The 12,889-nt window shown below is 49.5% G+C and overlaps 1 protein-coding gene across 2 annotated transcripts in view; it reads right to left on the minus strand.

Moving 5' to 3' along the window:
• The window catches only part of LOC140392622 (MORN repeat-containing protein 1-like), a 347,348-nt gene that overhangs the window by 68,927 nt on the left and 265,532 nt on the right, over window positions 1–12,889 (minus strand). For both annotated transcript variants that reach the window (XM_072478054.1, XM_072478053.1), the window contains exon 12: window positions 4,284–4,435. In XM_072478054.1, the coding sequence (XP_072334155.1) occupies window positions 4,284–4,435 (152 nt within the window). The remainder of the gene's footprint in view (window positions 1–4,283; window positions 4,436–12,889) is intronic.

A 12,889-nucleotide genomic window follows, 5' to 3' on the forward strand; every position in this document is an offset into this window, starting at 1 on the left:
GAAAGTCAATTTGCAGCCAAGTCTTCAAAATAGAGATTCTTTTTTTTTTTAAGGGGCAACTTAGCGTGGCCAATCCACCCACCCTGCACATCTTTGGGTTGTGGGGGTGAGGTCCACGGAGACACAGGGAGAATGGGCAAACTCCGCACGGACAGTGACCCTGAGCCAGAATCGAACCTGGGACCTCGGTGCCATGAGGCTGCAGTGTTAGCCCACTGTGCCACCGTGCTGCCTTGGATGAGACAGCTTGATGGACCAGCTAGTCTGTTTGGTTGGTTCATTTAATCCAATACACGTTATGATGCGATATGTGCATTTTTGCTGATGGCAAATTTCTCAGTGCAAATGCTGCAGTCCCCAATCTCTCAACTTCCCATACTATATCATTCCACAGGAGTCCTTTCCTAGCACCCTGAAAACGATTACATTACATAGCATAAAAAGGCCATTCGGGCCAAGTAGCCTGTGCTGGTTTTTATATCCAACACCAGTCTCCTCGTACTCCAGGGGCGAAATTCTCCCGAAACGGCGCGATGTCCGCCGACTTGCGCCCAAAACAGCGCCAATCAGACGGGCATCGCGCCGCCCCAAAGGTGCGGAATGCTCCACATCTTTGGGGGCCGAGCCCCAACATTGAGGGGCTAGGCCGACGCCGGAGGAATTTCTGCCCCGCCAGGTGGCGGAAACGGCCTTTGTTGCCCCGCCAGCTGGCGCGGAAATGACATCCCCGGGCGGCGCATGCGCGGGAGCGTCAGCGGCTGCTGACAGTTTCCCACGCATGCGCAGTGGAGGGAGTCTCTTCCGCCTCCGCCATGGTGGAGACCGTGGAGGAGGCGGAAGGGAAAGAGTGCCCCCACGGCACAGGCCTGCCCGCGGATCGGTGGGCCCCGATCGCGGGCCAGGCCACCGTGGGGGCATCCCCCGGGGCCAGATCGCCCCGCGCCCCCCCCCCAGGACCCCGGAGCCCGCCCACGCCGCCTTGTCCTGCCGTTCAAAAGGTGGTTTAATCCACGCCGGCGGGACAGGCAATTTATCGGCGGGACTTCGGCCCATTCGGGCCGGAGAATCGAGCGGGGGGGCCCGCCAACCGGCGCGATTCCCGCCCCCGCCGAATATCCGGTACCGGAGACTTCGGCAACCGGCGGGGGCGGGATTCACGGCAGCCCCCGGCGATTCCCCAACCAGGCGGGGGGTCGGAGAATGACGCCCCAGTTGTCTCATCTCAGCCTTTCAGCTTACCTTCCGAACGTTTTTGATCTGGCACATGAGGTTTGGGTTCTGTCAGGGTGAACTCACTCATACCTTAGTGAGCAGAACTCCAGCCTTTCAGTCTGAAGATTGTGGAGTCCTCTTCCAGAGCCTTGTGTACCAAAATCTAGGCTGACTCTTTAGGGAGCACTGCAGTGTCGGAGGTGCCGGCCGGGATTCTCCAAAATCCTGGCCAAGCGTCGACGCCGGCATCAAAACCGGTGCAAGCGATGCTGGCGTCACCGGGCCTCCAGGCCCAGTTATTCTCCCTGCCCTCGGGGGCCAGAACAGTGCCTGAGTGATGTGCGCTGGTCCGGCGCCAAAATCCGGCCCACCACGGCTGGCGTGGGTCCGCGCATGCGCGCCATGGCCGTCTCCGCGCCGTCCCACCGGCAGCATGGCGGAGCCCTACAGGGGCCCAGCGCGGGGGAACATAGACCCCCCCGGAATTAGAGTGCCCGCCGATCGGTTGTCCCCGATCGTGGGCCTGGCCACCGTGGAGGCCCCCCCTGGAGTCGGCCCCCCCCATCAGGGCGGCCCCCGCAACCAGAATGCGGAGGTCCCGCCGGGTAGGACCAAACGCAAACGACGCCGGCAGGACTCGGCGGGCACTCGGCCCGTTGAGCGCGCAGAATCACCGCGGGGGCTGCTCTCAGCGGCTCTCGACCAGCGCCGCCGCAACCGCGCCGGCGCGATTGCCGCCGATTCTCCGGTCGCTGGAGAATTGGCGGCCCGTCGTTGGAACGGCATGGCGGGATTCGCACCTCCCCGCCCCGGCGATTCTCTGACCTGGCGCGGGCTCGGAGAATCCCGGCCGCCATCTTTTGTATGAGACATTTAAATAAAAGCTTTGTGTTCCCTATCGGCTGGACATACATAGATACATAGAAGATAGGAGGAGGCCTTTTAGCCCTTCGAGGCTGCTCTGCCATTCATCACGATCATGGCTGATCATCCAACTCAATAGCCTAATCCTGTTTTCTCCCCATAGCTCCTGATCCCATTCTCCCCACGTGCTATATCTAACCGCCTCTTTAATATATTCAAAGTTTTTGCATCAACTACTTCCTGTGGTAATGAATTCCAAGGCTCACCACCCTTTATGTGAAGAAATGTCTCCTTATCTCTGTCTGAAATGATTTACCCTGAATCCTCAGACTGTGACCCCTGGTTCTGGACACACCCATCATTGGTAACATCTTCCCTGCATCTACCCTGTCTAGTCCTGTTAGAATTTTATATGTCTCTATGAGATCCCCCCGCTCATTATTCTGAACTCCAGTGAGAACAATCCCAACCTAGTCAATCTCTCCTCATATAACGGTCCCGCCATCCCTGGAATCAGTCTGGTGACACGACAGACTCCATGGCACTATTTTTAAGAAGAGCAGGGGAGCCAATACTTATCTCTCACCAACACCACTGGGAATATGGCAGAATAGCTGGTCATCATCACATTGCTGTTTGTGAGAGCTTGCTGTGTACAAATTGAGTGCTGATTTCCTTACATTATAACAGTGACTGCACTTCAAAGAGCATTTCATTGGCTGTAAATTGTCAGAGGTCATGAAAGGGGCTATATAAATGCAGGTCTTTCAATTCTTTATTTCATCACTGCACTGAGCAACCCCATCAAGTGAGAAATTTCAATACTGTTTTTAAAATAAATTTAGTGTACCCAATTCATTTTTTTTTCCAATTAAGGGGCAATTTAGCGTGCCAATCCACCTACCCTCCACACCTTTGGTTTGGGGGGGGCAAAACCCACGCAAACACGGGGAGAATGTGCAAACTCCACACGGACAGTGACCCAGAGCCGGGATCGAACCTGGGACCTCGGCGCCGTGAAGCAGCAGTGCTAACCACTGCGCCACAGTGCTCCCCTGAGAAATTTCACGACCAACAGGGGTAGTTAGTCTTAGCAATCGTCAGGACCACAGGATTGGAAAACTGCCTGCTTTTCTGGTATATATCCCATTGGACCACGTTGCCTGCTCCTGGGAATGTCCTATTGTGAGTTAGCTGTGCTCTGGAGACATTTTCCCAAAGGATAAAGAGATCAGGGAGTGAGTTGTTGTGCCAAGGGGCACTGCCAGGAAATACCAGCCTGTGGACATGGCAGAATCTGCACAGTGGTTTGCAAAGAGAATTTTGAAAATACAAAATTGAATAAATATCAATCCTCCTAAATTCAGTTAAGTCTCACCCAGTCAGCCAGTGAAGATTAACGGGAGGGAGGGAAGCTCCCTATCTGCTCCACTTTGGTACGTTGGCAAAGGGCTGGTCTGAAGCTATATACAAATGCAGGTGGGCTGAAATATCCCACCAGCCCTGCAGACCGAGGGTGGTATTGGTTCAGGGAGTAGGGAATCATTTTGGAAATGTGTTTGCACGCATATGTGTGTGAAATTCCCTCCGCCTTTCCTGGACATGCTCCTGTAAGAGTGGTCCCTTTGGCACCAGCCCGTAATTCCATATTTGCTCTAAGTGAGACAACCTCACCAAACAACATAATGGATCAGAATCGAAAAGGTTGGGCCGTTGCGTGTATTTTAAAAGACACCTTGTATGAAGAGAGAAACAATTAACGTTTGTTGTACCCTCAATAACGACGCTAGAGAGTAAAACGGTAAAGAAGGCTTTAATAAGCTAAGAACTAGCCTGGTGCTGAGACGGGTGCTTACTGGGTGCCGCCCTCAAGGTGGCCCCTTATATACAACTCCCAGGTGGGCGGAGTCCCCCAGGGTTCCAAGCCCGGTCTTAAAGGGGACATCACCTTACACGATGATAAGGGTACAGTAATACAGTAACCGTTCATCACAACGTTTCAAACCAAACATGACTCTTCGAATTCTTTTCCAGTTCTGAAGAAGTCATATTTGATTTAAAACCCCGTTTCCCTCTCTACAGATGCGGCCAGACCTGCTGAGCATTTGCACTACGTCCTATTTTTATTTCAGATTTGCAGCATCTGCATTATTTTGCTTTGGTCTCGCATGGCGAGCTGAGAAGCATGTTCGTTTTGAAGTTCTTACCTTTTCCAGTTCGTCAAGAATCATGAAAGGGCGATAGGAGGCTGGAGGCCCTGCAAGTGCAATATTCCAAAACGCAGCAGAACCACTTTCTGCTCTTTGATTGGCCAGAGCAGGAATGGAATCCTTCTCCGCACCTGGGTACAACTGGGACCCTGGAAAAATATGAAGAGTCAATTGGTGCGTTCATACTGATTGCTGATATCTCTGTTGTAGGAACAGGAAACAAAAGCAAGACCAGGCCATGTGGCCTAGCGAGCCTGATCTGACATTTAGCGACAAACCTTACTCCCCACCCAAATTTCCAAATCACTGAAAATGCTTACAACAACAACTTTCTGGGGCAGCATGGTGGCACAGTGGTTAGCACTGCTGCCTCACGGCGCCGAGGTCCCAGGTTCGATCCCAGCTCTGGGTCACTGTCCGTGTGGAGTTTGCACATTCTCCCCGTGTCTGCGTGGGTTTCGCCCCCCACAACCCAAAGATGTGTAGGGTAGGTGGATTGGCCACACTAAATTGCCCTTTAATTGGAAAAAAATGAATTGGGTACTCTAAATTTTTTAAAATCCTACTTGCTTTCATAGCACAGAATTATGGAATCATTACAGTGCAGAAGGAGCCATTCAGCCCATCGAGTGTGCACTGTATTACGATCCCGAACCAGACCCCCAACATTTGATAGGATATCAGGCAGGAACCCCAAACACATTTTGGTCAAGGTAGACCACGAGAACGGAGGGAATTCATGAGGTTCTGAAATCGAGGATTGACCAGCTGTGGGCGGTCTGGTAACACAGTGATTAGCTTCACAGATCCAGGGTCCCAGGTTCGATTCCCGGCTTGGGTCACTGTCTGTGCGGAGTCTGCACGTTCTCCCTGTGTCTGTGTGGGTTTCCTCCGGGTGCTCCGGTTTCCTCCCACTGGTCCCGAAAGACGTCCTTGTTAGATGAATTGGACATTCTGAATTCTCCCTCCGTGTACCCGAACAGGTGCCGGAGCGTGGCAACTAGGGGCTTTTCACAGTAACTTCATTGCACTGTTAATGTAAACCCACTCGTGACAATAATAAAGATTATTATTATTATCTTAATGAATTTTAGGGATGGAAGAGATTGCCGTGTTAGGGAGTGGCAAATTTGCTCTTCAGATAAATAAATATCAATCTCCTTTTTAAGCATGTCAATTAATTCTACATCAAGTGTTTTTGAGGCAGTGCATTGGACATTGTCTCAACCCTTAGGTTTTTTTCCTAGCTTTGCTTTTGACTGGTTCAGTTCAAGTAGTAAGATTTTGTCCCTCTTATTCTGGATTTCCAAATTAACAGTCATTCACTTTCTATCCTGTTAATAATTTTCAACCTCTTAAATTATCAGAACATTTCTCAACCTCTTTGCCAAGGAATATAACTCAAGGTTACCCAGAGCCCCATTAGAGTTCGGTGTGCCATTTTACGTCAACTGTCATCTCACTTTGCTGACCACCTTTCCTCCACTGAACATTTGTCTGTGACAGTTGAGCTCAGAAACATAATGACACAACAAATTAACGAACAATGATATGTGACACTGGAACAGATGTTTTATTTTACTGACAATAATTGGAGCTTTTGCTTTATTTACTTCTTGTTCTTGGGCTGAGAGCATTGCTGGCGTGGTGAGAATTTATTGCTCAGAACTCGTTGCTCTAAGATGGTACTGGCGAGCCTTCTCGAAATGCTGCAATCCATGTGCCAATGGGAACTCCCACCATGGTGTCAGGCAGGAGGATTTCAGGACAGTACATGCTCAAGCCAGATGGTGTGTGGTTTGGTGCAGATGGTGTTTCCATGATGATGCTGCTCTTATTCTTGCTGGTGGTAGAGACCACAGGAGCAGGAGGTACAGTTGTATTAGACTCATTAAGTTACTGCGGTGCATTCTTTAGACAACATAGACTGGCCAGTTGTGGAAGGGGCGGGGTGCCAATCAAGTAATTCCTTCATGGACTTGCCCCTCCCTCACCTCCTCCAGCCCTACAACTCTATAATTTCTGCTCTCTTCATATTTTTATCTCTTACCCATCCCCGATTTGAATTGCTTCACTATTGGCAACTGTTCGGCAACTGTTCTTTCAGTCACCTTGACCCTATTCCCTGGAACTCCTTCCCCGAACCCCTCTGCCTCTCTCTCCTTGAAGATCTTTTCACCAACCTCCTTGATCAAGATTTTGGTCATCTGTCCTGATACATCTTTCTGTGTAAAAATGTATTTATTGGTAATGCTCTTGTAAGCACCATAGAATGTTTTGCAGTGTTAAAAGCGCGATATCAGTGCATGCTGTTGTACTCAGCCTGGCAAATGGTGAGTGTTCTCTCGTATTCCACACTTGAGCTTTGTAGATGATAGAGAGGGGGGTGACATGTCCTCGAACATTCCCACCACCTCTCCTGGAAGCAACCACTCATTCTAGGGTATGTTAAATTAGCCCCTTTCCGTGCTCCCACCCTTCATCCATTCATCATTCATGAATCAAGAAGATGAATGCTGACAGGCTCATGAGCCAGGAGCAGGGAGAGGAGGAGAAGGCATAACGAACAGGCATGATCATGTCACCGCTTATATACATACACACACTTTCCAGTGGTGGTGGGGAAGTGTGATCGGGTAGTGATTATGAGAAAGATCCTGGATGATGTTCACCTCTCTAGCTCTTGGTCCTGAGGCCCGAGAGTTAATTGTACTTCCCCATCACCCACTGGGCTGGGATCAGTTAACTTAGCACAGGTGAGACAGTGAACCTGGGACCTTCATAGTCTGTAGGGTCCAGTTGCTCACCATGCCTCAGCTGATTTTAAAATTCCCAGAGTTTCTTAAAATGAACCCTTTTACAATATCCTTTAAAAAAAATTTAGAGTACCCAATTAAGGGGCAATTTAGCGTGGCCAATCCACCTACCCTGCATACCTTTGGGTTGTGGGGCAAAACCTGTCGTGTTATTCACCCTGGGGGAACACGGACTGCAACACGATGCAGATAAACGATAAAGCATACACCAAACGTAGGCGTTGGTTCAATAAGATTTATTGAACTTCTGTAACAAAGCACACAGCTGCCTGGGGGTTGACTCTCTACTACTCTAAGTAAACTAACTCTAACTATCTAGACCAGGCTAGCTCTGATCCACGTGTAGAAGGTGATGAATGATTTGTACACACTGACTGTCACTACAGTTGTCACCAGTGGAAAGAGGCAGAGTGCTGATGCCTCGTGTGTTTTATAGTTGGAAGCCCCCCTCTGGTGTTCTGTCTGGTGATTGGTTCTGTTCTGTATGTTGATTGGCTCACCTGGGTGTCTGTCATTGCCTGCTTTTACCTCATGATGTGCAAGGGTGCATATTATGACATCCCCCATTTTTTACAAAAACTGTCGGTTGTTTAAGAGCATATACGACATATTTACAGAAGTAAGTATTTACAGCAATTGGTGAGTGAATGCATATGTACATGTAAGGTGTCTAGTGTGCATAAACATAACAATAAATATACAAAGGAACTATTTATAAGTCCAGTCGTTGGGGCTGGTGTCGGATTCTTGTTGACCGCCTGAGAGGTGGAGGTGGGGATGATGGCGCCTTGCAGGCGGGGATGCAGCCAGATTGGTGGCCTCATGGAGCGAGGTTTTCGGATAAGGCATAAAGACATCTGGGAACGTGAGATCCGGTGGTGGGCAGACAAAACCCACGCAGCCACGGGGAGAATGTGTAAACTTCACACGGACATGACCCAGAGCCGGGAGCGAACCTGGGACCTCGGCGCTGTGCGGCAGCTGGCCTAACCACTGCGCCACTGTGCTGCTCTTTTTTTCAATATCCTTGAGGCAAACGGTAGGTCCCTGCTGATAGGGTGATCCGACAGATCTCTTTTTAAAAATAAATTTAGAGTACCCAATTTGTTTCCAATTAAAGGGCAACTTAGCGTGGCCAATCCACCTACCCTGCACATCTTTGGGTTGTGGGGACGAAATCCACGCAAACACGGGGAGAATGTGCAAACTCCACGCGGACAGTGATCCAGAGCTGGGATTGAACCTGGGACCTCAGGGCCGTGAGGCCGCAGGGCTAACCCACTGCGCCACTGTGCTGCCCCCCCGACAGGTCTCTTTGAGCAGCACGGTAGCATTGTGGATAGCACACATGCTTCACAGCTCCAGGGTCTCAGGTTCGATTCCGGCTTGGGTCACTGTCTGTGCGGAGTCTGCACATCCTCCCCGTGTGTGCGTGGGTTTCCTCCGGGTGCTCCGGTTTCCTCCCACAGTCCAAAGATGTGCGGGTTAGGTGGATTGGCCATGTTAAATTGCCCAAAGTGTCCAAAATTGCCCTTAGTGTTGGGTGGGGTTACTGGGTTATGGGGATAGGGTGGAGGTGTAGACCTTGGGTAGGGTGCTCTTTCCAAGAGCCGGTGCAGACTCGATGGGCCGAATGGCCTCCTTCTGCACTGTAAATTCTATGATTCTATGATTCTATGAAGGCCGGTTTCCAAACCCAAGCTTGAGGTGGCTTACAAGAACAGTGATTTTATTTACATGGTGTTCACAGCACAGAAACAGGAGGTTCAGTCAAAGTGGTCTTGACTGATTAACCTGCGGCCACCCTGTTTCATCACACCCAATGGGACGGGATTTTAAAGCCCCACCGTGGCAGGGGGTAGGGCCACAAAATGTGGCAAACCGTCGAAAGATCCATGAGCCAGAATTTTACAGAGCTTGAGCGGGTGCGCGCCCAAACTGAACTTGCATGAAACCGTGTGAAAAGACATCAGGGCAGCACAGTGGCGCAGTGGGTTAGCCCTGCTGCATGGGCCAATAAGGCTGGCGGCATTTATGACTTTCACCATTCCTAATCCAGGACGGGTTAAAATGTTTGGGATAAAAAACCGACAAGAAAATGTTTGAGGGTTGAGCTGTTATGTGCTGCGCTGCCAGTTGCTTGATTTTGCAGAGCGAGAGAGTTTGCTGCATTCTTTTGGTGAAAATGTCATTGGAACAATTGTGCAGCTTCCTGAGACAGCAGTCAGCATTCAGGGTACTTGTTAGAAACAGCCGCCTACACCGCCACGCGGCTTGGCTCCCGCCCTCTTCCCGCCCTCCCCAGCACCGCCCAGCCTTTCAAAGTGTGTGCTTCACACTGGCCAGCTGTTAATTGGCCAGCATGAAATCACTCTCCGGGGCTGATTGCGATGAGGAGCGCATTGCTCGCCATCTTCCGGGCCTGTCGAGTTTGCGCGCCTGATGGGCGAGAAATTCAGGCCATTGACGTCAGCAGAACCGGAAAATGTCACCGTTTTTTTTCCCCATGGAGTAGCTGAGGTAAGTGAGATAGATGACACAGTGGTTAGCACTGCTGCCAGGGACCCGGGTTCGATTCTGGCCTTGGGTGACTGTGGAGTTTGCACGTTCTCGCCGTGTCTGCGTGGGTTTCCTCTGGGTGCTCCGGTTTCCTCGTACAGTCCAAAGACATGCAGGTTAGGTGGATTGGCCATGATCAATTTGTGAGATTATGGGGATAGGACGAGGGAGTGGGTCTAGTTAGAGTGTTCTTTTCGATGGTTGGTGCAGACTCGATGGGCCGAATGGCCTCCCTCTGCACTGCAGGGGTTCTATGCATATCTAACGGAAAGTTGACAAACACATGGCGAAGAAAGGAATTGGAATTGGCAGAGTTTCTTGAAATGAACCCTCTATGACTATCCTGTTGACATGTCTTTCTCCCTAATGCGTTTCCATTAAATACATCACCCACTCACATCAACTACTTTATTAAAATAAATTCAGAGGGCAGCACAGTGGCGCAGTGGTTAGCACTGCGGCCTCACGGCGCTGAGGCCCCAGGTTCGATCCCGGCTCTGGGTCACTGTCCGTGTAGAATTTGCACATTCTCCCCGTGTTTGCGTGGGTTTCGCCCCCAAAACCCAAAGATGTGCAGGCTAGGTGGATTGGCCACGCTAAATTGCTCCTTAATTGGAAAAAATGAATTGGGTACTCTGAAATTATTTATTTATTTATTTTTCTTTTCAGAGTACCCAATTCTCTTTTTTCTAATTTAGGGACAATTTAGCGTGGCCAATCCACCTACCACGCAGACACGGGGAGAATGCGCAAACTCCACATGGACAGTGACCCGTGGCCAGGATTGAACCTGGGACCTCGGCGCCGTGAGGAAGCAGTGCTAACCACTGCGCATTGTGACGCCCCACACCTCAACTACTTCAAATGGTAGTGAGTTCCAATTTCTTACCACTCTCTTGACTTCAGGACGCCAAAGCCTGTAATGAGGCAGTGGGGAAGGGAACACTGACAAAGGAGAGTACTTGCAGGCACGGAGATGGGTTGAAGTGTGTATACTTTAACGCAAAAAGCATCAGGAATAAGGTGGGTGAACTTAAGGCATGGATCGGTACTTGGGACTAACGATGTGGTGGCCATCACGGAAACTTGGATAGAAGAGGGGCAGAAATGGTTGTTGGAGGTTATAGATGTGTCAATAAGATTAGGGAGTGTGGTAAAAGAGGTGGGGGGGGGTGGCATTGTTAATTAGAGATAGTATAACAGCTGCAGAAAGGCAGGAGTATCAGCCTTTATATGCAGAAGTCACAGGGTAGTAGTCATGGGTGACTTTAACTTCCCAAACATTGAGTGGAAACTCTTTAGATCAAATAGTTTGGATGGGGTGGTGTTTGTGCAGTGTGTCCAGGAAGCTTTTCTAACACAGTATGTAGATTGTCCAACCAGAGGTGGGGCAATATTGGATTTAGTACTTGGTAATGAACCAGGGCAAGTGATAGATTTGTTAGTGGGGGAGCATTTTGGAGATAGTGACCACAATTCTGTGACTTTCACTTTAGTAATGGAGAGGGATAGGTGTGTGCAACAGGGCAAGGTTTACAATTGGGGGAAGGGTAAATACGATGTTGTCAGACAAGAATTGAAGTGCATAAGTTGGGAACATAGGCTGTCAGGGAAGGACACAAGTGAAATGTGGAACTTGTTCAAGGAACAGGTACTACGTGTCCTTGATGTGTATGTCCCTGTCAGGCAGGGAAGAGATGGTCGAGTGAGGGAACCATGGTTGACAAGAGAGGTTCAATGTCTTGTTAAGAGGAAAAAGGAGACTTATGTAAGGCTGAGGAAACAAGGTTCAGACAGGGCGTTGGAGGGATACAGGATAGCCAGGAGGGAACTGAAGAAAGGGATTAGGAGAGCTAAGAGAGGGCATGAACAATCTTTGGCGGGTAGGATCAAGGAAAACCCCAAGGCCTTTTACACATATGTGAGAAATATGAGAATGACTAGAGCGAGGGTAGGTCCGATCAAGGACAGTAGTGGGAGATTGTGTATTGAGTCTGAAGAGATAGGAGAGGTCTTGAACGAGTACTTTTCTTCTGTATTTACAAATGAGAGGGGCCATATTGTTGGAGAGGACAGTGTGAAACAGACTAGTAAGCTTGAGGAAATACTTGTTAGGAAGGAAGATGTGTTGGGCATTTTGAAAAACTTGAGGATAGACAAGTCCCCCCCGGGCCTGACGGGATATATCCAAGGATTCTATGGGAAGCAAGAGATGAAATTGCAGAGCCGTTGGCAATGATCTTTTCGTCCTCACTGTCAACAGGGGTGGTACCAGGGGATTGGAGAGTGGCGAATGTCGTGCCCCTGTTCAAAAAAGGGAATAGGGATAACCCTGGGAATTACAGGCCAGTTAGTCTTACTTCGGTGGTAGGCAAAGTCATGGAAAGGGTACTGAAGGATAGGATTTCTGAGCATCTGGAAAGACACTGCTTGATTAGGAATGGTCAGCACGGATTTGTGAGGAGTAGGTCTTGCCTTACAAGTCTTATTGAATTCTTTGAGGAGGTGACCAAGCATGTGGATGAAGGTAAAGCAGTGGATGTAGTGTACATGGATTTTAGTAAGGCATTTGATAAGGTTCCCCATGGTAGGCTTCTGCAGAAAGTAAGGAGGCATGGGATAGTGGGAAATTTGGCCAGTTGGATAACGAACTGGCTAACCGATAGAAGTCAGAGAGTGGTAGTGGATGGCAAATATTCAGCCTGGATCCCAGTTACCAGTGGCGTACCGCAGGGTTCAGTTCTGGGTCCTCTGCTGTTTGTGATTTTCATTAATGACTTGGATGAGGGAGTTGAAGGGTGGGTCAGTAAATTTGCAGACGATACGAAGATTGGTGGAGTTGTGGATAGTGAGGAGGGCTGTTGTCGGCTGCAAAGAGACATAGATAGGATGCAGAGCTGGGCTAAGAAGTGGCAGATGGAGTTTAACCCTGAAAAGTGTGAGGTTGTCCATTTTGGAAGGACAAATATGAATGCGGAATACAGGGTTAACGGTAGAGTTCTTGGCAATGTGGAGGAGCAGAGAGATCTTGAGGTCTATGTTCATACATCTTTGAAAGTTGCCACTCAAGTGGATAGAGCTGTGAAGAAGGCCTATGGTGTGCTAGCGTTCATTAACAGAGGGATTGAATTTAAGAGCCATGAGATGATGATGCAGGTGTACAAAACTTTGGTAAGGCCACATTTGGAGTACTGTGTACAGTTCTGGTCGCCTCATTTTAGGAAGGAT

Source organism: Scyliorhinus torazame, chromosome 16 (genome assembly GCF_047496885.1).
Source record: "Scyliorhinus torazame isolate Kashiwa2021f chromosome 16, sScyTor2.1, whole genome shotgun sequence".
Taxonomy (NCBI): Eukaryota; Metazoa; Chordata; class Chondrichthyes; order Carcharhiniformes; family Scyliorhinidae; genus Scyliorhinus; species Scyliorhinus torazame.